This window comes from Sciurus vulgaris (assembly GCF_902686455.1).
Source record: "Sciurus vulgaris genome assembly, chromosome: 9".
Lineage (NCBI taxonomy): Eukaryota > Metazoa > Chordata > Mammalia > Rodentia > Sciuridae > Sciurus > Sciurus vulgaris.
In genome coordinates this window covers 20142490-20169335 of record NC_136469.1, presented here as the reverse complement: position 1 = coordinate 20169335, position 26846 = coordinate 20142490, and the positions used below count along the sequence as shown (strand labels likewise).

The 26846-nt window shown below is 40.2% G+C and overlaps 1 protein-coding gene across 1 annotated transcript in view; it reads left to right on the top strand.

Moving 5' to 3' along the window:
• The window catches only part of RNF150 (ring finger protein 150), a 219559-nt gene extending 194393 nt beyond the window's left edge, over positions 1-25166 (top strand). The window contains exon 7 of the mRNA XM_079154837.1: positions 20468-25166. Within this exon, the coding sequence (XP_079010963.1) occupies positions 20468-20586 (119 nt within the window). The 3' untranslated portion in view covers positions 20587-25166. The remainder of the gene's footprint in view (positions 1-20467) is intronic.
• The last annotated feature ends 1680 nt before the right edge of the window (positions 25167-26846 follow it).

Genomic DNA, 26846 nt, shown 5'->3' with positions numbered 1-26846 from the left:
AAAACTACTAGTTTTGAAGTCATTTTCCCAATTGTGTGCTTATCATGACAATCCAGCTATAAACGGCACCTTTGCAAATTCTCACCTCTCCATTTTTAGGCTTAACAAGCTGAACAACCAGTACACTCACCCCCGCTGCTGCCAGCGACAAAGACAGGATTCCACACCTGTGGTCACTTTTCTCAAGCAGGTGCTGAGCATGATTCTGAAATGATTCCGGAGAAACAAAAATTTTAAAAAACCAAAACCATTAAACAGTCTTAGAAGGTTCCTTGTAAGGTGGGAGAGTTGGAAAGAGCAGGAGTCGGCTTCCTGGCCCATCTATACGAATGAAACCCTGCAGCTTACACGTGGTTTGGCTCTGATCTTTCTTAGCCTACTACACAGACTGGCCTTGATGCCTTGGACGGATGTCTTCAGTATAGTGGAAATCAGAAGAGTACAAGGCCCCTCCCCAGTGCTTTAGCCCTCAATTAATCATCATATCTTTTCATTTTTTCTCATTTGGTTATTTAATATGTACAAGTATTATTAGGGTTGCATTTCTGTCTTGTTAAGCATTGGGGATGGAGTCTTGGGACTGTCTACACAAAATAATTCCCTGCCTAATGCTCTAATTAGGAGGGAAAAAATCCAGTGTTGGAATATTTATATAATAAAAATAAAGCAGTGTTGTTAATCAGGTGTCCACAATGTTATGGATTGCACATTTCTTCAGAGAAAGGAAACATCGTGGCAGGCAGCACCACCCCTTGACCTTGAACCTTAGGGTGAACTTGTCCCGCTGCATGCATCCCCAGTGGGAAGGAACCTGCCAGGTAAGGAGACCAGCTACCCGGAGCCCCTGGCCCGCTCAGTAGACACATAATGCAAATTGCCATCTTGTGGAAGGCACCAGTTAGCCATCACCTTTCCTTCATTTGAGTTTTTTTATGGCAAAAGTCTTTCAAACCCAACACCATCATCATCCCTCACTCCTTAGCTCCACAACCATGGCCTCAACCAACAGTGGATGGAAAATACTTGGCAAAGAAAAGTGCATCTGGTTCAGTAGGCACATATTATTTTCCTTATTGTTCCCTAAACAATGCAGGATAGTAATTTTATAGCTTCACATTATATTAGATAGGTAAGTAATTGAGAGATGATTCAAAGTGTACAAGAGGGTATGTGCAGATAATATACCATTTTAGATGAGGGACTTGGGGACCTGAGGATCTTGGTATCCTTGGGAAATCCAGGAACCACACCCCAATTAATAAGAAATTACTCTATTTGTATATAATTGCAATGCAGTAAAGAGATAAGTTTAGGCTTTTTTTTTTTTTTTTTAAGTTAATTAATATGTGAAAAGTGCTCTGCACAGAGTCTAGCAAGGTGCTGGTCCTTCCCCCTTCCCTATTGAATCGCCTCAGTAAGAGGCATTTGGCCGAGTTAATTTTAGCTACCAGATGCTCATTTTGTTTTGTTTTGGCTTTCCAGGAAGTAAAGATCAGATTAGCAAAGGAAATGAAGATCAGATTAGTGAAGTAAATGAAGTGGTTTAACAAACGGTCTCAACAAAGACTCATTTCGCTATTAATTAGTCATCTGCCTCTGGCGGTTGCTACCCTGGAGGCTGAGGGACCGGGAATGGATGGGTTTCGGAGGGACCCCTCAGTGGTCCTTGTTCCAGTTACTGTCATTGGCAGCCCTGGGGACCTCTGCAGACTCCTAAGACTTCATGGAGGACCCCAAAGCCCACAAATCAAGGGCAGGAGAGCTGGGTTCCCCTCCTAGTTCTGCCACTTAGTTCCTCCAGAGACTTTGAGAGTGACTTGGGCCTTCTGAGAGTCAGGCAGCCTGCTGTAACGCAGGCTCAAATATATGAAAGAACACCACAAACGAAAGTAAAAATAACAGATGATGGTGATAAAATAAAAGTAGGCGTGGTTGGGAAAAGTGCATTACAACAGGTCTGGGCCAAATCTGAACCATTTTCTACCAGTAACTCACCTGCTTCTGCCACCCTCATTGTCCCCTGCCATAAGTGTGGAATACAGTAATAGATGCAGCCATCTGAGCAGCTAGTATTATAATTAATCTTGAGGGACCAGTGATTTTAAATGATACTTTACACCTCTTCATTTCTTTTATTAATTTGACATTTATTTTTTGGAAAGCCAAAACAAACAATAGCATCTGGGAGCTGCTTTATTAAACTCTTTAAAATGTTCCTTCCCAGGAGAAGCAGGTGATTTTATATTCTTAGCTCTGAAGGAAACTAATGTTCATAAAAAACTTGCCAAAAGACACAATGTATTAGTCTACTTGGGATGTTATGGCAAATACCTAGACTGGGTGGCTTCAACTGCAGCTATTCATTTCTCATCTGTCTAGAGGCTGTGGACTCCAAGATCAGAATGGCAGTGTGGTCTGAGTCCTGGCTTGCCACTGTCCTCCTCCTTGCTGTGTCCAGACAAAAAGGAGACTGAGTGGACATGAGCACCAATCTTTTATACTTCCCTTAAGGACACTGATCACATCATGGAGTCCCCTTCTCAGCACTTCATCCAAACTTAATCACTTCCCAGAGGCCTTACCCCTAATACTGTCACATTGAGGAGTAGGGTTTCTGCATATGATTTAGGAAGACACACCCTTTCAACAGATAACACACAGGCCAGGAGAAATGGTTACAACAATTTGAAAATGTGAATAACTTAAGTATCTAGAAAAAGACAAAATATAGCATAGTCTTAGATGGACACATTGGTTAATTGCAGTTAGCAGGGATTAAATACATGATTAAATCTGAAAAACAAGATTAAGAGAAAAACATGTTTCATAATAACATAAGCAAGCTTTCATTACTGTATAAAAAATCAATACACAAAACAGGCCCAACTTGTTCATGGATTTATTCACTGCACAAATAGAAACACACACATTTGTACACAGGCATTTGTATAAAATGGACTATGGGGATTCCTATCAATTCAGATCAGTGATGGCTTTGCTGGGGAGGTTTAAATCTAGACATAAGGTACAAAAGGAACTAATATGAGGTTTTTTAGTTGTTTTTCATTTTGCTTTACTAAAAAAAGATAGGCTTAAATATAATGGGATTTAGGGACTGGGGTTGTAGCTCAGTAGTGGAGCATTTGCCTAGCATGTGTGAGGCACTGGGTTCAATCCTCAGCACGGCATAAAAATAAATAAAATAAAGGTATCATGTTCATCTACAACTAAAGAAAAATATTATATATATATTTATATATATAATATATATTTATTATATATATATATATATATATATATATATATATAAAATGGGATTCAGCCAATGAGTATTTATGCAGAGCCTCGTATAATTCCTGCTGTACTGGGGAGTCCGTGGTGACACAGGCCATCCCTTAAGTCATGGAGGTCACATTCTATCTAACAGGACAGAGCATGGAATATCATGTTCAGATGTAACTATAGAAAATCAGATAAAATAATGCCAGTTAAGGAGTTAGAGGGTGACAAGGGACTGTTAGGTCAGACAACCAAGAAGGGCCTGCCCCAAGGAAATGACACGCACTGAGCAATGGCCTGAATGTCAGTAAACAGTGCACTTGTTGAGGGAGACAGGCGTCCTCCCTCTCTCTACTCTCCATCCACTGCACTATGGGAGCATTTGTAATATCTTGCTCCTCCCTTTATTAAAAAAAAAAAAAATACCTATTTCAGAGAAGCATGAGATTTTTAAAGATGTACCAAATTCAAATTCAGATGAAGTATTTAAGGGATTGCAATCTTTTGAACCAGGCATTGGAGCAAGAGGAGAATGTGTGTGGGAAAACATCCCATAATGTACTGACATAGTTTTATATCTGGAAAACAAGTAAATGTTCATCATCTTTTAAAATGGCAGCGCTTAAGTTTAGTAGAACCTTCCTGACAGATGGGAACTCAGGAAAGGTAGAAGTGATTTCCAAGGATAAAAGGGGCAAGAACATGGGTATCAAACCTTCACACAGGTCAGGATGAGATCTTTATGTTCTTCGAAAGGCAGTTTGGAAGAGTCAGAAAATGTGCACCAGGAAGGAAATTACGCAGTTAAAAAGAGTTACGAAGTTAGAAGACCTCGTCTTGACATGGCCATGACAATGCTGGACCTGGGGCCCCGGGTGATGGTGGGTCCCTGGTCTACCTCTTCACTCTTGGTGGGAGGCCAGCCGCGACCAACACATAGCCCGCAGCTCCAGCTTGATCATCATCACCGTCAGGCAACTATTAATTCAGGGTTTTTCTGAAGCAGCAAACTGGGCTACGTGACGTATGTGCATCACCTTATTTGATTAGTGAATAGTTAGGTCATCTCTAAGGCTCTTCCAGCCTTATCAGCCTGGTGATGAACCAAAAGACAGAAGACACGAGAAACCGGACGAGCAGGAGTTTCTGTCCCCAAGGGGCCAAATGGAGGAAGAATATCTGACCCACCTCGATGCTCCTCCTTATTCCCTCGCCCTCCATGTACCTTCCATCTTCTGAACTGCTTACCTCATTTGTATTTTCTTTATTCTCACCCTAAGCCCATAACCAGGAATACCCAGCTCAAGGACAAGTGTTGATTATAAATTCCACTTTGGCTCTAAACACAAAGAGCTGAAAGCTACGGTCTAGGAGCTGGAAGAATGGGTCCAGTTATGTTACGCCGTGCATGACTGAACCACTGCTCCGCTATTGTATGTTTTAGTTATAATCCATTAGATTTTCCGGGAAGGCATGAAAACACATCCATCTCAGTGAATTTCAGTAATTTATTGTTGTAACATTGACCCATGTGCTAGTTCAAAACCCCAGGCCTCATTTCTATAATGAAGACTGAGTCTCAGTTTTTGAGGATTTGTTCATGCTCCTGTCCAAGACCTTCTTCCCACTGCTTCCCCACCCCCGCAGGGACACCAGGAGACACAAGGTGTGACCTGCTTTCAAACCAGCCGAAGGAGAATCACTCTGTATTTATTGGAGGGGGTGGAGGTAACCAGGGGTTCTTCTAAATAAAAGACCTGCAGCCTTAAAACTTTTCAAACAAGCTTCTCAACATGCTTTCTGGGGGAAGCAGATGGTAAAAATGGTGAGAAATGACAGCTTATTCAAAACCCTAAATAGACTTTGGTAGTTGTACAGGTGATGTAAAATGATGCCTGCATCTGAAGAGCCAAATGTGCTCCTGTCGGTATCCAGTTTAGCCTTGAGCTATGGACCCTTATGATTTCTTATGTACTTCCTGGAGATGGTACATTTCACAGATTTCTCTATTTAAAATATTTCTTTCTCTGAAAATTCTTGTCTAAGCGAGTGTGTTCTCACTTCTGCCCTCTCCTCCTCACCCCTCCCAGAGCAATGCAAAGGATTCCCTTCTTTGCTATGTTCTGCAACTTGACCTTTAAACTAGACCTGGTGTTTCCATCAGACTCTGTTCTCTAGTTTCTTCTGGCTCTCCTGCTGCACTATCTTGTAACAGGGTGACACTTGTAAAAGTGATAGGGATAAGGCTGTCACATGGCGAATGATCTCTTTATGAGATGTTGATGCATTGACCTACATCCAATACCACCAAAGAAATAGAACATTATGGAAACAGTGGGATAGTGGCCAGAGAAAGGAAGGGCATCCCTGTCCACCATCACACTAATGGGAAAAGAAGAAGGCCAGAAATCTTCACAGGGAAGGCATACAGGAGGTTCTCAGTAAATAGCAGATACAATTATAGGTACGAATGGCACAACATAATACGCAGTACTCTGTATTTACCAAATCTCATTATGGACCACAAAAGAAATTATTGCCAATACTTCACTGATAAGGAAGTTGAGATCATTCATTTTCCAGTATGATATAAATAAACACTTCTTAAGAACCAACATAATGCCATCCATATAAATTAAATAAAGTTCTGATAGTGCAGCCTGGTGTTCAAATCTCTCCACAGTCTGAGCAGAACCTATCTTTCTAATTCCATTGCCTTTATCAAGTGAGACCATTCAAGACAGTGGAAATTATGCTAAGTATTTCAAAATCAGGGACTTTAATATAAAAAAGCAGATGTTGGTAAAAAATAGAATAAAAAGGAAATCAGTCCCTACCTTGCACTAAAAATTAACATGAAATGGGTCATAGGTTTCAAAGTAAAAACTAAAACTGTAAAACTTGCTGTAGAAAAGCAAAGCAGGACACCACTGGGGAAAACTCTCAAATCAAAACTTCTCTCTTGGCAGAGCAAAAGAAAGAGTATGTTCAATTTTTTGACTCTTGGGGAACTGTCAGTAGAATTGGTTTGCTAAATCTAAGGAGAGACAGGAACGGGGACAGGTGGGGGCTACTGAAAAGAGATGATTAACCTGACTTAGTTGAACGCTAACCTCAAAGATGAACACAAGGGGGAGCTCCCTTAGCACAGTTTCTACTGCCCCCCAAAAGCCATAGTGATTAACACCAGGGGGAGCTCCTGAGCAACACTGGCAAACCTCCAATTACATTACAGGCCCAAGCCCAGAAAGGACACACCTCAGAAAAATCACCAGAATTTCTAGCCAAGCAGATTGATAAACTACCTGTACCTGTATGAAGCCAGTCAGCAAAGACTAGCACAGACCCCTCATATTTCAAAGACTGAAGTCCAATGGCACCTAACAAACCTTCAAAGAAATAGGGTAAGATGATCTAATTATAGGAACAAATGAAATGTTCAGAAACCAACCCTAAAGAAATGCAGATATATGAATTTTCAAATAAAGAATTCAAAATAATGGTCTTAGAGATGTTCAGTGAATCAAAAGTGAGAACACATCGACACCTAAACGAAATCAGGAAAATGATAACTGAATAACATAAGAATATCAACAAACTATGAAGAAGAACCAAACTCAGTAGAATATGATAAATGAATTCAAAATTTTACTGGAGCAGTCACAATTAATCAGAAGGGGGAAAATATCCGTGAACTTAGGGACAGGTCACTTGAAATTACTGAGTCAGAGAGCCAAAAGATAAAAGAATGAAGAAAAAGTAAAGAAAACACAAAGGACTTTTGGAACACCATCCAGTGTGAGTTCTAGAAAAAAGAGAAAGAGTAAGAGAACTTATTTGAAGTTGAAAGCTTCGGAAATGTGTGTTAAAATCCAAGAAACTCGATGGACTTGAAATGTGATAAATCCATAGGCCCACAAGACACATCATAAATCAAATTGTTAGAAGTCAAAGACAAAGAGAAATATTGAAAGCAGCAAAAGAAAAATGACCTATCACATACAAGGGAGCTCTCAGAAGATTATTTGCTGACTCTCATCAGAAACCTTGAAAGGCACAAGTAAGTGGAATGATATATTCAAAGTACTAAAAGAAAAAAAAAAAAAAAACCTGTTAACCAAGAACACTATATCTTGCAAAACTATCCTACAAAATTGAAGAAGAAAGACTTATCAAGTTATTAAAAAAAAAAAAAAAAAGCTGAAGGAGTTCATCACCATTATAGGCCTACCTTACAAGAAATGCTAAGGGAATCATTTAAGTTGAAACAAAAGAACATTAGAGAGTAACATAAGCATATGAAAACATAAAGCTCTCTGGTTAAAATAAATATACAGCAAATAGAGACTTCTGTAATACTATAATGATGGTACATAAATCACTCCAAGTTCTGATATAGAATCTAAAAGGAAAAATATAAAAATGTTAATGGATACATAATATAAAAGAATATAATTTGCACCAGGCACCATGGCACATGCCTATAATTTTAGCAACTCAGAAGGCTGAGGTAGGAGGATCACAAGTTCAAGGCCAGCCTCAAGCAACTTAGCAAGGCCCTAAGCAACTTAGACCCTGTCTCAAAATAAAAAATAAAAAAGGGCTGAGAATGTATCTCAGTAGTAAATCACCTCCGGGTATAATTGCCAGTACTTCCCCTGCACCCAAAAACGATATAATTTGTAACACAGATAACTTAAAGCGTGTGATATATGTAAAGGATTAGAGTTCTTATATTGTGGTTGAAATGATCAGTGTAAAGTAGATTGTTGTAGCTGTAACATGTTTTACAGAAAGTCTGGAGTAAGCACAAAGACAATACTTACGAGATAAAACAGAAGAACATGAGAAAGGAATCAAAGTAAGTTGCTACGAAGAAATGTAAGACTCAAGACAGGAAGAGAGGGGAAAAAATAGTGATAACAGAAAATAAAAATTGGAAATAGTGTTTCCTTGGGAGTAATCACTTTAAATGAATATGGATCAAACTCTCCAATCAAAAGATCGAATGACTAAAAAACAAGATCCAACTGAATGCGGGCTATAAAAGATTTGATTTAGATTTAAGGACACATTTGAGTTAAAGGGAAAGGAAGGAAAAAGATATTCCATGCCAATAATTACCACACAGACAACAGGGGTGTTCAAACTTCTATCAACTTTAAGTCAAAAAGTGTCAAATGAGACAAAAAATGGTCGCTATGTAATGATAAAAGATTCAGTTCTCCAGGAAGGATAGCAACTGTATATTCACTGACATGACAGTACACATATGTGCAAAACAAACATGTACAGAATTGCAGGGAGAAAAAGGAGTAGCACAAAATTTGTGTGATTTCAGTAATTTACTTTAAAAAACAGAAATACCAGATAGAGACAGTATGTCCTGTCAGGAACATGCAGTAGAACAAAATTATCATCCTGGTGGCCAGGAAAGAGAGAAGGGAAGAGGAGGGGCTGTGTCTCACTATCCCTTTCAAAGACACACCCCAATTGATCAGAAGACCTCCCGCTCTGTCCCACCGCTTAAAGTTTCCACCCCCTCCCAAGGACCCCAAGCTGGGGACTAAGCCTTTCATACGGGGACCCTGAGGGGACATTCCAGAACAATACTAACAGCCAATGGGACAATGAAGAAATCACAGTGGAATTAGATAATATCTTTGACAAATGAAAACACAAAACAACATACCAAAACTTAGACACAGCAAAAGCAGTACTAAGAGGTAAGTTAATATCAGATCCTTACATTAAATTACAAAAAGGATCTCTCCTCAACTCTCTAAGTATGAATGTCAAAACACTAGATAAAGGAGAACACACTAAATTCAAAATCAAAGGAAGGAATGAAATAATCGTTTTAGTTAACTTTTTCTAAGAACAACTTAGAAGAGGGAAAGTTTATTTGCGGTTCATTATTTCAATGGTCTCAGTGCATAGATGGCAGCTCCATTGCTCTCGCCCAAGGTGAGATAGCACATCATGGAGGAGGAGCCCAGTGGAGGAAAAGAACTCCCCTCATGGTAGAGTCAGGAAGCAGAGAGAAGCAGGGGCAGGGTGGCCACAGGAAAGACGAATCCTTCCAGGGCATGCCTCAAGTGACCCACTTCCTCCAGCCACACCCCACCTACCTCCACTACCATCCAGTCAGTCTGTTCAAACTAGGATGGGCCGATTTGGTTACAGTTCTCATAATCTCATTATTTTGCCTCTGAATATTTTGCCTACTTTAACAGGAGCTTCTGGGGGACACCTCATATCCAAACCTTAAAAAACAATAAAGATTAAGGCAGAAATAAGTGCAATAGAGGATAGAAAAACAAAAGAAATAAATCTACAAAAAAATTTGAGTATTTTTATAGATCCACAAAATAAACAAAGCATTAGCTAGACTGACCCAAATAAAAAAAAAGACTTAAATGACCGAAGTTATAAATTAATAAATTAGACAAAAAACATAATAACTTGTATCACAGAAATAGGATTAGAAGAGACTACACCAATGAACTTGATAACTGAGAAGAAATTAATAGATGCAGACACACATGCAATGTATGGAGATTAAATCATGAAGAATTAGGAGACCCAATCAGACCTATCACTAGTAAGAAGATTGAATCAGTAATCAAAAATCTCTCGAAGAAGAAAAACCCAGGACCAGATGGCTTTGCTAGGGAATTCTACCAAATATTTTAAGATTAATGCCTGTTCGTCTCAACTCTTCCAAACAACATAAGAGCAAAGTTCACTTCCAAACCCATTTTATGAGGCCAGCATTAACCCGATACCAAAGCCAGACAAAGATACTGCAAGAAAAGAATACTGCAGAGCAAACCCTTGATAAATATTCAGTCAAAACTCCCCAATAAAATACTATTAAATCAAATTTAACCATACATTAAAATATTATACACTATGAGCAGGTGGAATAGACAGTTCTCTGAAGATATACAAGTGGTCAACATTAAAAGATGCCAAACATTGATCATTATGCAGATCAGAACCACAGTGAGATATTGCCATATGCCTATTAGGATAGCCACTGTTTTTTTAAAAACTCAGAAAATGATTAATATTGGATAGGATATAGAGAAGTTGGAAGCCTTGTGCACTGTTGATGGAAATATTAAATGCTGTCACTGCTACAGAAAAAAATGGAGATTGCTCAAAAAATTAATTGGAAAATTAAAATTAGAACCACCATTTCATATAGTAATCCCACTTCTGGGTGTACATCAAAATATTTTTGAAATCATGGTCTCAAAAGACATCCCATATATTCACCCATTTTCACTGAAATATCATTCATATTAGCCAAGAGGTGGAAGCAAGTTAAATGTCTGTTGGTGGATGAATGGATAGAGAAAATGCAGTATATACATACATTTTGATATTATATAGCCCTAAAAAAGAAACGAATCCTGTCATGTGCTACAGCATATAAAGTGCTAGAAAATATTTTAATCTAGAATCATGTTTCCCCACTGGGTGCCAGAGGGGTGACTTTGTGTCCCAGGAGACACTTGGCAATGTATGAAGATGTTTTTGATTGTCACTGATGAGGAAACACCCTACAATTCACAGGACATTCCCTACAACAAAGAATTATCCAGCCCCAAATATCAATCATACTGCTTATAAAGACTTACAATAAAACAGAACAAATGTTACTTGAGTCCAGGTATAAAGAGGGTGATTGACTAGAAGGGGGCACGAGAAGACTCTTGGAAGAAGTAGAAATGTTCAAAATTTTTTCCAAAAAGAAATCAGGACATTCATGGGGGTTGCACAAGTACATACATTTGCCACTTCCATCAGAGTCCATCAAATCACGCACCTAAACAGATGCGATTTATTGCAGTTAAGTTGTGCTTCCGTATAGTTGATTTACACAATTATAGAGATTTAAAATTTTGAACTTAGAAACACTAAACACCTTTGGAAAAATGGAGGAGGAAAGGCTGTTGCCCAGAGCTCCGAATCACGCATTCACCAGTCTGATGTTCCCGGAGCTGCTATTGCTTCTGCTCAGGAAATCACCAGCACTTCTGCACGGTTAGAACCAGAGTCCTCCTCCCTCTGATTCTGGAGTCACCGTGACCTGCCTGAACTGGAAGTAAAATGGCCTCCCTTTCAATCTCCTTGGCAGAACCTGAGAGAAAGCAGGCTGGCTAGGGAGTCCTGGGAAATGTAGCCTTCTAGTCCCCACAGAAGGACAGAAAAGGGGCAAAGTGCCTGGACCTCTGGACTACATCTGGCACATACTTATCATACTTATCAGACTTATAATACTGAGTTACAGCCGATTGAAATCATCCATATGCCTTGAAATTTTTCTCTGACCACCTCTGTATGTTGGATCTTCTGAAAGGAATGTCATTTTGCCTTATCTTTTTACTTCCCAGTACTAATCAGATCCTTGCTGCTGGTCTACACATAACCCACTTCATGAATTCCTATGATTACCCAGTTGGAGGTGAAACTTCCCCCACCCCATTGTGTCCTTCCCATTTTATTTCTACCTCTTTTACCATACGTCACTGCATATTAAAGTTATGTAACTATATATATATACTCATCAACAGTACTGTGTACCTAGTAGTGTTCAATAAATACCAGTTGAATAAATGGGGAATTGGATACATGAATGGTTGAACAAATGAAATCTACAGATAATTTTATGTAGTTACAAAAATGGATACATCTGCATGATCTCTGCCTATGTGCTAAATCTCTTTCCCAGTCTTATGCATGAGAGTCTCCTGTCTATCAGATATCATGCTTAATGCTTAAGAAAGTTAGACAACAGGTGGTACCAACTGGGGGTTTGAAGTAGCTACTGATGGCACAAGCGTTCACTATGTTTTGCTTCCGCCCCTGTAAAATTGAATGCAAATCTAATGCAGAAATCACATTGCCCCTTCTTTTGGCATGGAGCAAGGGATGAATCAATGAACGAACTGCCAAGAAAATCCAGTAAAGAGTGTGAGCAATTGCAGAAAATCTTTCTCTTGCTGTGTGAAGTGTGGCAGGAAAAGAAAACCAATGGGGAAAAGATCAAAGCAAAGTGAAATCTTGACTTTGTGATCTGATTTATATATGGCTTCAAAGGAATTCTCCTTCACCCAGCCCAAACAAAAACAATGATTTCAACCTCCTTAGATGAACGTTAAGAAAGCATATTCCTGATTTGGCCTCAGTGTGTGCGTTATGTGCAATTATGGAACAGGAATTTCAAAGCCAAAATGACCGATAATGTCCAAATAATTCTAGGAAATCCCTTGGCCAAGTGGATGAATTTGTACCATAAGCCTTGAATGCTTGTTACCAATGGTTAGCTAACCATTATTTGTGAGAATAGTTTGGCCAAAGAGATATCTGGTAGTTGTGTTGTTCCAGATCAGTGCAGATGTCAACAGCATTGACTTGAGTTGAAATCCTGTTCTCACCCCTTTCTGCATGTCCTGTTTTGGACAAGTCGACTTCACGCATAACATGTGAAACAGCCACGGAATAATTACATGACTCCTTCAGAGGGTTGTTGAAAGACCCTCTCTGGATCATCACAGAACTCAGGGGCTGGCACCCAGGAAAGAGCCAGTGCATTCCAGCCATGACGGTTCATATCATTGCATAACCTCAGGGGAAAGCAGCCCCCAGGCCTGCTGTTCCCCCAGCAGAGGTTACTCATGAACAGGAAAATTTAAATTGAAGGTAGTTGTCTTCTCAGAAATTCGTGTTAAGCCTAAGGATACAAGGAATACATTTCCTTATTGAAAATATGCTGTATTTAAACCTCATGAACTTTCCCAGTAAGATTAAGACAGAGAATATACAGACAAGTGCTCCAGCTGAACACAGCTCCACATCATGAGATGAGATGGAAAGATTACAAGGTTACAATTCAACCAGGCTGGCTGAAAGTGTCTCCCTCGAGTGCTCTTGGACAATATGGCATTGATTGGAAATGATGTCCTATTTTCAAGAAGATCAGCATCAGTTTCAGTGGACAGAAAGATGGTGGTTTTTTCTTTGAAACCTTACTTTTCAGGTACATGAGGGACAATAAACAAGCATCTATGGGATGCTGAGCAGCTTTCAAATTGTGCACACCAAACCTTCCAGAGCATAAAGACACCTGGGGAATTGTGGTCACCACTGCATTATTCTTCTCTCAAAACAAGAGAACTCTCACATTTTCCCCAGGGCAGTGTTTGTTCATTCCTAACGGAGGAGAACTTATTCCAGTCTGCTACTGCTCTACGTTCTTTTTAAGCCAGGCAGCAGAGTAAATATTAAACCTCATCCTGGGAAGGATAATTTTCTGCTGTAGCTTTGAACATCCATCATGAAGAAATAAGTAGGAAAAGAGTGAGTTTGTGTGACAATGCGACAACTATCATGTCAAATTCATGGTACACCTAGCCAGTAAAATGTAAACCAAAATATGCATTTAAAAAATAAATGAACCCATGTGCTCTGCTGCTTACAGTTCTGTTGTCCAAGGATGCAGATACTCGTAACTCAGTTCTTCACCTTTTGTAGGATCTTTGAAAATCTAGTGAAGGACACCAGAAAAATCCCTATATGTGTGTAGCCACAAAAGTGTGTGTGTGATTTTTAGTACCAGAATACCCTTATAGTCCACTAATCTCTAGGTTAAGAATCAAAACTCAAACACAGTTTAGAATAATCTAAGCTGTCACGTTCCTGGACTCTGGAGTCAGAGGTAGGCTTGAATTCTGAGTCCAACTTTAAATGCCAGGTAACCTGGGGAATTTTTAACCTTGTTCCATTTGGGTTTTCTCTCCGAAAACAGAAATGGTAGTACTTCCCATGGATATAGTTAATTATGAATATCAAATAGCAAATATTTTTGAAGTATATAGCATGAACATGTACTAAGTACTCAATAACTCAGTAACTATTAAAATTGTTACTAGCTATTTTGAAAAATACTATAAAAGCAATTTCTAAAAGTCAGGCCCTACGTGACCAGAGAGCAACTTCAATTCAGTTTTAATTCTACAAACACTTATATCAAGGGCCTCCTGTTTATGGAGGAGCATAATAGGTCTCTGAAATGGCCTGCTCCAGGGAGCTGGTAGAGACAAACCAGATATGCCCAACTGTCTTAGTCTGTTTTCTGCTACTATAACAGAATGCCACAGACTGAGAAAATTATAAACACTAGAAGTTTCTTTAGCTCACAGATCTGGACCTGGAAAGCCCAAGACTGAAAGGACACATCTGGAGAGGACCTTCTTGCTATATCTTATTAAGATAACTGTGGGCTGCTGCGGTGGTGCTTGCCTGTAATCCCAGTGGCTCAGGAGGCTGAGGAAGGAGGATCATGAATTCAAATCCAGCCTTAGCAACTTCTCAAGGTGCTAGGCAGTTCAGTGAAACCCTATCTCTAAATAAAATACACAATAGGGCTGGGGTTGCTGTTCAGTGGTTCAGTACCCCTGAGTTCAATCCCTGGTACAAAAAAAAAAAAAAAAAAAAACATGGCTGTAGAATAGCCAAGGAGCTTGCCTACAGCAGAGGGAGAAAATTGAGCTGAACTTGTTCTTTTTATGAGGAACCCACTCCCACAATAATGGCATTATTAATGCCATTGACCAGAGCAGGCCTTCATGGCCTAATCAAAGGCCCCACCTCTTGACACTAAATTCAGTTTCAATCTTAGTTTTGGAGGGGACATTCAAACCGTAATACCAGTGCTGGACAGGGAAGCTCTCTGGGTCTTTCTTAGAGTCTCAGGTTGGACAGAACTTTAACAGTCACCTGGCTTATTGTTAGCAGAGAAGGACATCAATCCACAGTAGAACCAGAGCTGTAGCCTATTTTACAAAGGAAACTTGTGACTCGTTAGGCAACATTTTATGTATTGAAGAGGAAAGAAATAAACCAAATACATTAAAAATTTGTGGGCTAAGTGGAATTAGTAAATCCCACCACTAATTTTCATTCATATTATTGTGGCTTCAGTAAAAAAATTTATTTTTTGTGGGGGCGTGGGTACTGGGGATTGAACTCAGGGGCACTTAACCACTGAGCCACATCCCCAGCCCTATTTTTTTGTATTTTATTTAGAGAACCAAGTTCAATGAAAAACATTGGATATATTAAGGAATAATTTCAAATGTCTTCAGATCATTTAAAAAATATTTTTAGTTGTAGATGGACAGGCGCAATATGTTTATTTCTGTGGTGCTGAGAGTCGAACTCAGTGCCTCATGCGTGCTAGGCAAGTGCTCTACCACCAAGCCACAACTCCAGCCCCTTCAGATCATTTTTAAGAGAAGATTTTAATTGGAAAATGATTAGATAATGAAGTTAGTACAATTTACAACATAAAATGGAAGCAAGTTTGCAAATCTGTCTTTTTGTTGACTTCAGTTCTTCCTTGTCTTGAGCTGTGCAGGACAGTTTTAATTTCTGAAGTAGCACCATGAATTTAGCAGCCCATAGTTACCGCAGTTGCTATGGCCTCCTCCCCCACCCCCTTTTTTTTTTTTTTTTTTTTTTTCCAATTTGCACATTCCCATTTAGAAAACACCAAGGTGAGAAGGAATCTATGAAATCTGCTGAGGCCCACAGCTGCAGACCCAGGAGTGAAGGTGAGAAGCAGCCACTGCCTGTAGCAATGAGCTGTCTCTGTTGACCTACAACTAAGCCAGCACTTCATCTGAATATCCATTTTACTAGACCCATATGGAAGTCATAAAATCACTCCATCATTATAAGCTCTCTGGTTGACTTCCAGTTTAATGGTAAGCTGGAAAGTTTGACTTCTTGTGAGCTGAACTGGTCGATGAGCCATGAAGAAGAAGGAGGAGGAGAAGGAAGGAGAGGAGAGGAAGCAGGAGGGGATGGTGCAGAGATGTGATAGATTTCTTCTGTTATTATAAGTAAACACTTGAGACAAATCAACTTATGAAGAGGAAATGTTTATTTTGGCTCCATTTTGCAGGTTTCAATCCATGACCATTGGCCCCATTGCTTCTTCCTATCATGGTGCAGTGTGGCATGAGAGAAATGTGTAGCAGAGATGGCCCAGTCACCTCATGGCTGATGTAAAACTGAGAGAGAGAGACCCAGATCCCACTATCCACTTTGAAGGCATCCCCCAAATGAACTAAGACCTCCCCACTAGACCCCACTCTTAAAGCTTCTACCATCTTCCACTAGCACCAAGTTTGGGACCAAGCCTTGAACATGGGACTTTGGGGGACCTTCCAGATCCACACCCTAGCAAGGGAAGAAAGAAGAAATGAAGTTTAAACTGCCTGTAGGGTTTACTCCCCCGTTTTAATCCCTAAGAATAAGAGGATCTTTGTTTTTATTATAACTATTGAATTCTCCCATTATTGTGTACTATACTAAAGATAAAATAAGCGGGCCTTCTTTTCAATTAAAAAAAATTTTCACATAAAAACAACAATTTGAAAAGTTGCAAAAAAGAGAAATATTTAACAACTTTGTTTCTTATAGTCATTCTTATTAAATAATTACTTATTGAGACTCCACCACATATGAGACCCTGAACTAGACTGGTATCAACACATACAAATGTAAACAGCAACTAGAAAGAGCTCTGTACATACAGTCCAAATTCTCATTTTCTAGACATTTAAACTTCAGTCCTCCAGGAGAAAACTGACTTACGTGAAGTAGCACCTGTGATTACTAATGGCTGGATTCAAGATGCTCTAGAGTAAAGATAGTTCCCAGTTCTCATAAATAGAACTTTAAGTGTGTGTGTGTGTGTGTGTGTGTGTGTGTGTGTGTAGAGAGAGAAATCTGTATACATTATATTTTTATAATGAGAACAATATATATATTATACTAGTATAATATATAATGAAGTTGGTACAATTTAAAACATAAAACTAACATTATACTAGTATAATATATCTATAATATATATACATATATACTATATGTATATATGTATATATATGTATATGTATATATATGTATATGTATATATATGTGTATATATGTATATGTATATATGTATGTATATATATAGTATATATATGTATACTATTATATATACATATATATGTATATGTGTATATATATATTGTTCTCCTTATAAAAATGACCCTTAAGAAGAGCGGTAAAAAAAAAAAAAAAAAGAGTGCATCAAACACACAAAACGACTTCCAGTCTCTCCTGAAACCTCTCACAAACCATAGTAAAGGGTTTTTATTTTTTAAGACAGAGACCAACATGGACAGGGAAATGAAGAACAATAAAGTCTGGGCCACTGAACAAAAGGATGAGCAGCCAATGACTCCGTGGAACGGGAAAACAGATTAGGCCCCTGGGCCTGGCCAGGCGGGTTGTGACACGCCCACTCCAGGGGCCACTGCTCACGGCAGCCAGTGAGGCTGAGCAAGGCACACGCACCACAGCCACTGTGTGCTGATATCATAGGGAAAGTGGCCATGGGAGAGAAACTCCCAATTTGCACCAGGAATTCCTCAAAGGTCGGGAATTGAAAGCACCATTTGGCTCAGGAGACAAAGAATACAGATGAAAGATTTGTATATGAAAATATATGTGTACACACACACACACACACACACACACACACACACACAAAGACGAATATGGAAGATTCAACTCCCTACAGAGTATAGTCCTCATTTTCTATCTCTAGGAATAAGTTTTAGTTTCTCTTGGCCAAATTCTATTGTTATAATGTGTATATGTACAAATATATAATAACAAATCCCATCATTATGTACAACTACAATGCACCAATAAAAAATGTGCAAAAAAAAGATTTCAGTTTTCTTTATTCTGTGTGCATGTGTGTGTCAAGCCTTGAAAGTATTTTGTTGTGAAGTGTGAAGCAAACAGCCAACTTCACTTTTTTCTAAATGACTCATTGTATTTGTAGAATGCCACCATTTTCAAGTACTAAATCCTTCAGCTCTGAGAAGCTAAAGCTGCTCCAACGTTGTATTCTAGGGTTCATCTTGTTACATCTCCGGGAGTATCGTGCACTTAGGGACTTGGAATAATATCAGAGCTTAGTCTTTGGGGTGGTATTCCCCTGTGCAACACTCCATTTCTCTAAAACTGATTCTTCAGGTCATAACTCTTTGTTAGTTCTTTTATTAGTCTGCCTTTAAAGCATCTGAGGAATTCACTGCCGTTCATGAAGCTCATCTATTTTCCTTAACTATGGCTCAACATGGAAAAAAACATCAGATGATTATCAAAGCAAACACATTAAGCTATCATCATTCTTTAGCCCTTAGACATTTTTGTTGGTCTTTTAATTGCATGTTTCTTCTGCAGGGTAGCAGAACCTACAAGAGCTTCGGGTTTAAAGCTGCCTTTGTGCAGCGCAGCTCACTGGCCTCCCCCATACGGACTCCCTAGCTGGACTCTGCATTCCAGGCATATTTCAATACTCAGAGCTCCCTATCACCTCTAGCCGGCAGTGCATGCTACTCCCATTGCTTTAAAAAGTACTCCATCTTAGTCATCCCACCAAAATGCACATTTTCCTTTGGGACTCAGTTTAGGCATTGCACCCTGTGGGACACCTTCAGCCAAGCATGTGGTTCTGTAGCTCTGTCCCCCGCTCCTGCAAAGCCTTCCATGGGAGTGCTCCTCACGCCATGTTGCAACTGTCCTATTGGTGGTCTGCCTGCCAACCAGGCAGCAGGTTCCTTGAAGACAGGGATTGTCTTGCTCTCACATCCCTACCATATAGAACCTTCTTTAGCTTGTCACAGGGACTCAATGAATGTCTTGAGTGAATGCATGAGATATGTCCATTGCAGAATATTTGGAGGCAGAACTTGAAAATAAATTTTTAAAAGAAAATGAATGTAAATAACCAAACTAGAGACAACTCAGTTAGCATTATTGGTTTCCTTGCTTCTAGCAAACATTCTCTGTCAACCCTGTGGTGTGTAAGACTGCGTACTTCTGTTTTCACTGAACATTGTATTGTTATATTGAGAAATATTGTTAATCATTTACATATGTAACTGAAATCTTTGGCAACTTCACCTGAATGGTTGTAAGAAGAACATCGTCCTTTAGAAATAGCATAGATTGTTCAGATATTCTCTATTCTTCGACTTTAAGGTACATGCAGAGTTTTGCTATTATTAAAAAAAAATGCTTAAATGAATATTTTTGCATCTTCATTTATATCTTTATGATACATTCTGGAAATTAAATCACTAGGTTAAATTTCACAGTATTAACAAAGCAGTCTGGTAGAAGAATAGAATGAAATGGTGGTCACTAGATGCTCAGAAGGCAGGAAAGAGGGGGGATTAGGAATCAATAAGGGGCAGCAAAAAGCAGAGTGGAGGAATTCTGATTTTTCTATAATGCAGTAGGGTAAATGTGGGCTAAAGCAGTCTATGATATAGTTCAAAGTGACTCTTCTAGTCATTTAATGATTAATATTTGAAGAGATGGAAATGTTCATTGCCCTGATGTGTAATACCCATTGTATATACATATTCAATTACCGTAATGTACCCCATAAAATGTGCAAATATGTCTCAAACAATAAAGAAAATTCCACAGTTCTGTATGTATCAATGGACCTGTCAATGTACTCATCAATGTAATACTATCTTTCTAATGAGTGAAAGTCACACAGACAAAAAGGAGTTCCTCATTTTTACCTTTGATTTATTGGTCATTTATATTACACTCTTCTATGAATCATGTAACCATTGAGTGTTTTTTCTCTTGGACTGTTTTCCTAATTGACTTAAATCTTTGTCTACGTTAAGAACACAATCCTTTGAGAAATTTTTTGCAAATTCCCCAGTCTGATATATGCCTTTGGATTTTATTGTATATGTTCTCAACATCTCTAAAATTTTATGCATGTTTATCAATCTTTCTTTTGTGAATTATTCAGTTACTTCTCTTTCCCTGGTAGATGCAGTGGATATATATTTTCCTATTGAGAAATACAAGTCAATAATTTATTTTCTTCAAACATTAGGTTTTGGTTGTTGTCATTGTTTACATTTAACTTTTGGACCCATTTAGAATAATCAGTTTAAGGAATAATCAGTCTTTCCCTTGACTTCCAAAGACGCGTTTTTAGAAACAATTTTATTAAAATAAGCTGCATGTGAAGACACAGCTCAGTGCTCACTGTGGCCTTTGCTTATTCTCGCAGGTGAGCAGGAGCCAGCTGGAAGCAGCGACTCTGACATCTCATTGATTATGGCAATGGAGGGTGGACTCTCCGACATAGAACTTTCCACTGACCAAGACTGCGAAGAGGTGAAATCTTGAAATGGCAACTGTGGAAAAGAGGAGGTAGTAGGACAGAATGGGATGAAAGGAGGGGTGCTCCGACAGACGGACGGGGCACCCACCTTCGGACACCTCGGCAACCCCAGGGCGCTCCGTCCCAGAACGATAATGAAAGCAATACCCAAAGTCTCCTTAATCAGGATGCTGTTCCATCTCCACGATAGTCTTTGGCCTTGACAGTGTGGAAGTTGAAGGCTGATTCTTCCCTCCCACGTCCCTATAGGCATACACCTCAAAAGCTCCTAAAATAGAGAATGAAAGGAAACCCTTAGGGTTTCTTAGTTTTAATTCGATTTTTTTCCAGGTCTTATTGTTCTTGTTTTTTGAAGATTGATTTCTTTGGCGATTTCTTTGTAAAGACTGTGTGTAGTTTACATCTACTCCAGTGTTTTTTCTTTGATTCACTCCAGCTCTCACGAAGAGTTCTGTTTAGAAGCACCAGTTCCTGCTATGACTGGTTGATATTTCATCCCTGAGACTTCTGGTCTTGACCTCTCAGCATGAACTGTGCATGACTTTGAGAAGTGCCTCAGCACCCGGAAATAGCAGGAGGCCAGCTTTCTTAAGAATCTGAATTCTTTTAAGTGGGTCTTGAAGATTCCAGTCGCCAGAAACCCCAACACTAAGTTCTAACTCTGCTGAAGTCACTGCTCAATATTTTAGGGTATGTCACAGTGACCTCCACTTTTCAGGTTCTGTCAAAGGTCACCATGACATGAGAAAGGGGCTCCAGGGAAGTACACCAAGGTCTTAGGGTCTTTAGCTAAAATTCTGAAGTCAGAAGTCCCCTCCAAGGCATGAAGGCCAGTCCTTGGTAGCTGTATATGAAACTGCATATCTAAGTTGAAAACCCAACGCCACACTTTTTTTCCACTGAAACCAAAATACCCATTTTACTGGTTTCCCCAAGGTTAGAGCTGATTGTCAGCTCCTTAGGTGGGTTCTGCAGGAGGTGGAAACTTCAGGAAAGACTCAATCACCTTTGAGCCCAATGGTCAATACAGGGGGGCTGCAGTAGCACCTGGATCATCCCTTACTGCCTAATTCCTTCTGTTAAGCTCCCCAGACCATGTGGAAGGATTGAGGTGAATCCTCAGCAGATTGCTTTCCCAGGGGTCCCCTGAGAGTGTCCAGATACCAAGTGAGAAATGAGGTGTCACTTGATAAGTCATTTGAACCAAAAATACTGCATAGGAATTTGCTAAATCAAGTTTATCCTGAGAGAGACAAACAAGGGAGTGAAAAAGAGGTATCCAATGATTACTAAAATCCACCTGTGTTTTCAAAATGTTCGTTTCTCTTTTTGTAACTATGACAGAAATGTGCTATTTTTCCAGTGGGTAATTTTGTAATGCATTCAGACTATCCATATGCAAAGATGACTTAGGCAGTGACCTGTGTCCCTGGACAACCAGATGGGCCACCTTATCATCTCTAAGCAACTGATAGAGCCCATGCTGCCGCTTAGACTAGCTACAAAGAAAGGCTTTTCTCACTGAGCTGTATTTTCCTATTTGACAAGGGCTTTTACACCTCATTCCACTAACACTCAAACACAGAGCTTGGTCCTGCTGTCCACCCTCGCTGCCGGCTGCAGTGTGGCATGCAGGTCAGGGAATATGTGGTCTCCCTTTCCCGCCACCTTTAATGATTTTCTTCTGGTGGTTTCTAAGTAGGCAGCAAGGCAGGGAGAATGATGCCCACCTTCAGCCAGACACACCTCTCTAAGACTTCCTGTAATGAAAGCCAGTCTCTAGGGCTGGGAAAGCAGGCAGGAAGGAATGAGGACACCAAGTCAGGGGGCAGGAGTCCTCGACCACCCACCCTGTAAAGTGAAGCGTGTGGCAGGATAATTCCCAAAGCTCCTTTCAGCTTTAGGATCTCCATGGAGAACTTGGCCAGTGGGATTCATTTCTTGCAGGTAACCATGTCTTTTAGCAAGTAGGCTTTATAGCTGGGGAAGGCATAGTGACTTGACCCGTCACATATAATAACAGCCTTTGCGATTTGGTACTCCTGTGTGGCAGAGAAAAAAGATGTAAGTGATATAAGTTTTGAAACCAATTGATTTGTTCTGCCTTGTTCCAGAACTACTGTTAGTCACAGAGTTTGCAATCTCTGAATACCTTTGCATCCTCTTTCTCCGTGTGGAATTCTTAATCTCAGTGATGTTTATTTTTCTTGTTTGGCATTGGCCTGCATCACCTACTCCTCTTTTAGTCAGCTATGCCCCCCAAATTTTGGTATTAACCAAATCTAGAGGAATTAGGATAAGTCAACAGAAAGAAATATAATTATATTCCATATCCAGAGAGAAAATGCCCTTGGACTGTATGGTCCTCTGAGTATTTTCTCTTCCTACCAATGGTCAGGTAAATCAAGAATTGATTGCATATGCAATTCCTGACCACAGCTACCCCTACAGAATACTGAGTGGATGATGTGGGAACCCCAAGACCCAGGCAAAGCCTGTGGGTCCGACCTCAAGGAGATTCTGTTGCAAACACCCTGAGCCTGTAAGATTCTCCACTTACCAGAGGGTTTTGGAGGGCTTTTCCTATGACCTTGGTAATTTAAAAATAATTAAAAAGGAAAAATCTTAACCAGAAACTTTCTCTTTCAAAAGAATTGACAAAAACCCTTTCCGGTAGTCTTCTTCACCACCTCCCTCAAAGAAGAGACTGACCTGGGGACCCAGTGGTCCTCATGTGAGTGTCAAAAGGGTGACCCAGCGATGCATTCTGTATGTGTATTTATAGGTGTGCATTCTTCTGTAGAGAAAGTGTAGACAAATACTGTCCAGTAGAAATATAATGAAAATATATATGTAACTAAATTTTTTACCAGCCACATTTCAAGAAGTAAAAAGGAACAGGTAAAGTCATTTTAATAACATGCTTTATTTAACCCAATCTTGTTGCTTATATGTAATTGATGTTAAAAGTATTAAGGAAATCTTCCCCATTCTTTTTTGTACTAAGTCTTCTAAATCCTTCATGTCTTTTGCTCTCATGCACATCTCAGCTTGGACTGGCCACATCTCAAGCACTCAATGGCCACACGTCTAGTGGTGACCGATTAGGCAGCGTAGATCTAGAGCTCCTCCAACATTCTCACGAGAGGCCCTGACCCTTGAAGAAGAACAAAGTTAAAACCTTAATTACCTCCAGAGAGAACCAGACACCACCCAAGTCGCCTAACAAGAGGCCCAGAGATCCATATATTTTGTAACGAATGAAGATTCTGCAGCCCTTTTTGAAATTTCTACTTGAACTTTCTAACCACTGATGTCTATTATTGTTGATTGTTACTTCTCTGACCAGTTGTTTTTTTTAAAACGTCACACAAACCATGTGGATTTGGTGCTGAAACAAAATTACATCCCTCACTTCTGTGACAAACCCTTAGGCTTATAGGTGGCACTTAGGAGCCAAAGAGAATTTCAGACTGAAATCATCCAACGTTACCTCATCCCCTAGTTCCTCTCCATGGTTGGCAGAAGGTCTTTGCCCAGTTCCAGTATCCCCTCACCCTATAGCTCCAGGTAGTACTCAAGGATTTGGGAGGAAAGAGTGAGAAATTACATAGTGACTCTAAATTCAAGACTTCGTGTGGCCTTACTGAGAAAGAATCTTTGGGTCTTGTGACATCAGCCTCTGCTGGGTGGCTTGTGACCACCTCCGGCAGCCAGTTTTCTACTCGACCTCAGCATCGTCCATCATCCAAAGGATGTGGGGAAGAAAACATTTGCATTCCCTGAGAACAATTTAGGGTCACCTTTAGGAATTGCTACCTTGTGTGGCTAAGTCCTTTTGGAAGAGCTGAACCCTGATCACAAATATGACATTTGAATATTGATTTTTCTCTAATTGCTCTCCCCTGGAAGGTCAACTCTGGTCATCCAGTCAGGGGGACAGGTAGAAAGGTAGAAAGATAGCAAAGGCTCTGAGCTATTAATATCACATGGCAGGAAGTCCTTGTGACTGTGCCTGTGGAGGCGAGTTTCAGTCCAAAGAGGTTTTCATTGTTTTGTTTTGTTTTGTTTTGTTTTCTGTTAGCATTTCCCTCACCCCAGTGGAACTTCTGTGGATGTTCATGTGTCTAGGTGTGGTCATCTCCAAAGTCACAGTGCCCAGGGGCCATCTTAGTTTCTGCCCTGACATCCCTGTGGCTACTGTACTTTCAGAACCAAACGTGATGACAGGTATTTTAACATAGGATTCTTTCTTATTCATGAGTTTTCTTTGGGCAGAACATTTTTACAGAGCATAAGAAGTATATGGCATGTAGTTGTCCTTTGAATGCATCACCTTGACTGAACGCAGAGAAATCACACAGAATCAAAACTCTTCCAGAAAATCTGGGCCATGGAGTCAGTCAGTCCCATATGCAGCAAGTACCCATTCCTCACTGGTACTTGGGCCATTAAGACTAGTTCCAGTAGCATTTTTATATTTTTATATTCTCTTACTTGTATTTCTTTATCTTTCTGTCTGTATGTGTCTCTCTGTCTTTGACTATCTTTGTGCACATACACAGAGTCTCAGTCTCTCTCTCTCTCTCTCTCTCTTTCTCTCTCTCTCTTCATATTTCCTCCCTTACTCCTTTATTTTCCCCTGTATTCCATTTTTTCTTATTTTCTTTTCTTGAAAGAAACTCTAACCTTCAGGACAAAAGAACCTGGGTGCCACAGTTACTATTTCATTGTGATTGCTCGCCCGTGTTGGTGTCTTTCTGCTTTCTATTGTGTGCTCATACCCATCATTGTCACTTCTGAGAAAGAAAGCCAGTTCATTCCAAAGGCAAATTAAGTTCCTCCTGAAACCAGTGAGCCTCATCTTCACTTCTCATATCAATTTTATCTCAAGCTCCAACTCTTACGTTTTTTGCACATTTCCTTGTCAGAAAAGTATCCTAAAGAAATCATGGAAAATTCCGGAATGTCTAGATCTGTTCTTCCCCCACCAGAATTTGTCACCTTCCTAGTTCACCATGTGCCCCCAAGGTCAGGATTTGCGTGTACCACATCTGAGGGCCACTCATACTTCTTAAATTGTAGCATAAGAGCTGCTCTTTGTAAGTGCCAAGGAGGCACGCACGAAGAGACTTTCCTCCAAAAGTGGGGTCTCCCTGGTTCCTTGTGCAGCATCCACTGCCTCAGAAGCCCCTGTCCATGCTGTTTCACGGCCAGGACTGATGAGTGTAGCTAATGATGGGGCTTGAAGGGGACCAGACCTGTACCCAGCAGGAAGGCAGAGAGGGGATGGCCAAGAGCTGGCCAAAGCAGGGCTGGAAGCTTCTGTCATAAGTATAATGTGGCTGCTGTCCCTGAAGAAATGCTCATCCCCCACGCTGAGAGCTGGACTGAGTTTTTTACCAGGGTGGGGGTCGTTTAAGGAATTAAATATTCATAAGCTGAAACCCTCGTGATTGTGAAGAGCAGGACAGCCTGAAAAATAAGTTAATTCTGAGAAGCAGGTACGACGAGGTCTTACCTCTCCCCTTTCCTTACTTTCCTCCCACCTCACGACCCCAGACCCTTCGTCCTGGGATCGGTAGTGTGGAGACTGGTAGATCCTTAGCCAGTCTTCCATCTTGAGCCTTTTGATGGCACTAAGTTACCATCCCAGAACTAAAGAAGTGACTCTGAGTTGTGGACCCTTTAATTGCAAAACCCGCGTGTTCCACAAGACCCTGCAGAGGTTAGTCCCTTCTCCTTCCCGGCCTCACTTGTAATCGAGTGGCTTCCCCGGAGGCTCTGTCATCAGCGCACTCCTCATCCTGTGCTACTGTGGACGTTTGCACTCACTCCAGGGCCGTTTGCTCTGTGGCCACCTGATATGCATTTGTTGATGATAATGACAAGGCAAGAATATGTCTCTTCAGAGGCCGCAGTTCTGACAATCCGTGGGCTAGGGCACTCCAGCTGAGTGACCCAGTCATTCTTGCCAGAATGCCTGTGGGCTTGTTCTCCATACGCAAGGGCGGGACTAGGGACACAGGGAAATGTGAGGACCATGTGTGTATATAAACCAAAGACTGCGCACCATCCAAACGAACACATGTTTCTTCCATTGACTGGTTAAATTTTCTCCTGGTGTTCTCACAAATGAAAGGGGGGGGGGGGGGGGCTCGTGGTTGAATGAAACTTTAGGGGCTTTCTTTTTGCAGGCTGTTGACTGACCTTACTAGATCTAGAAATCTAAAACAAATGATGACTTATGGCCTTGGTACCATAC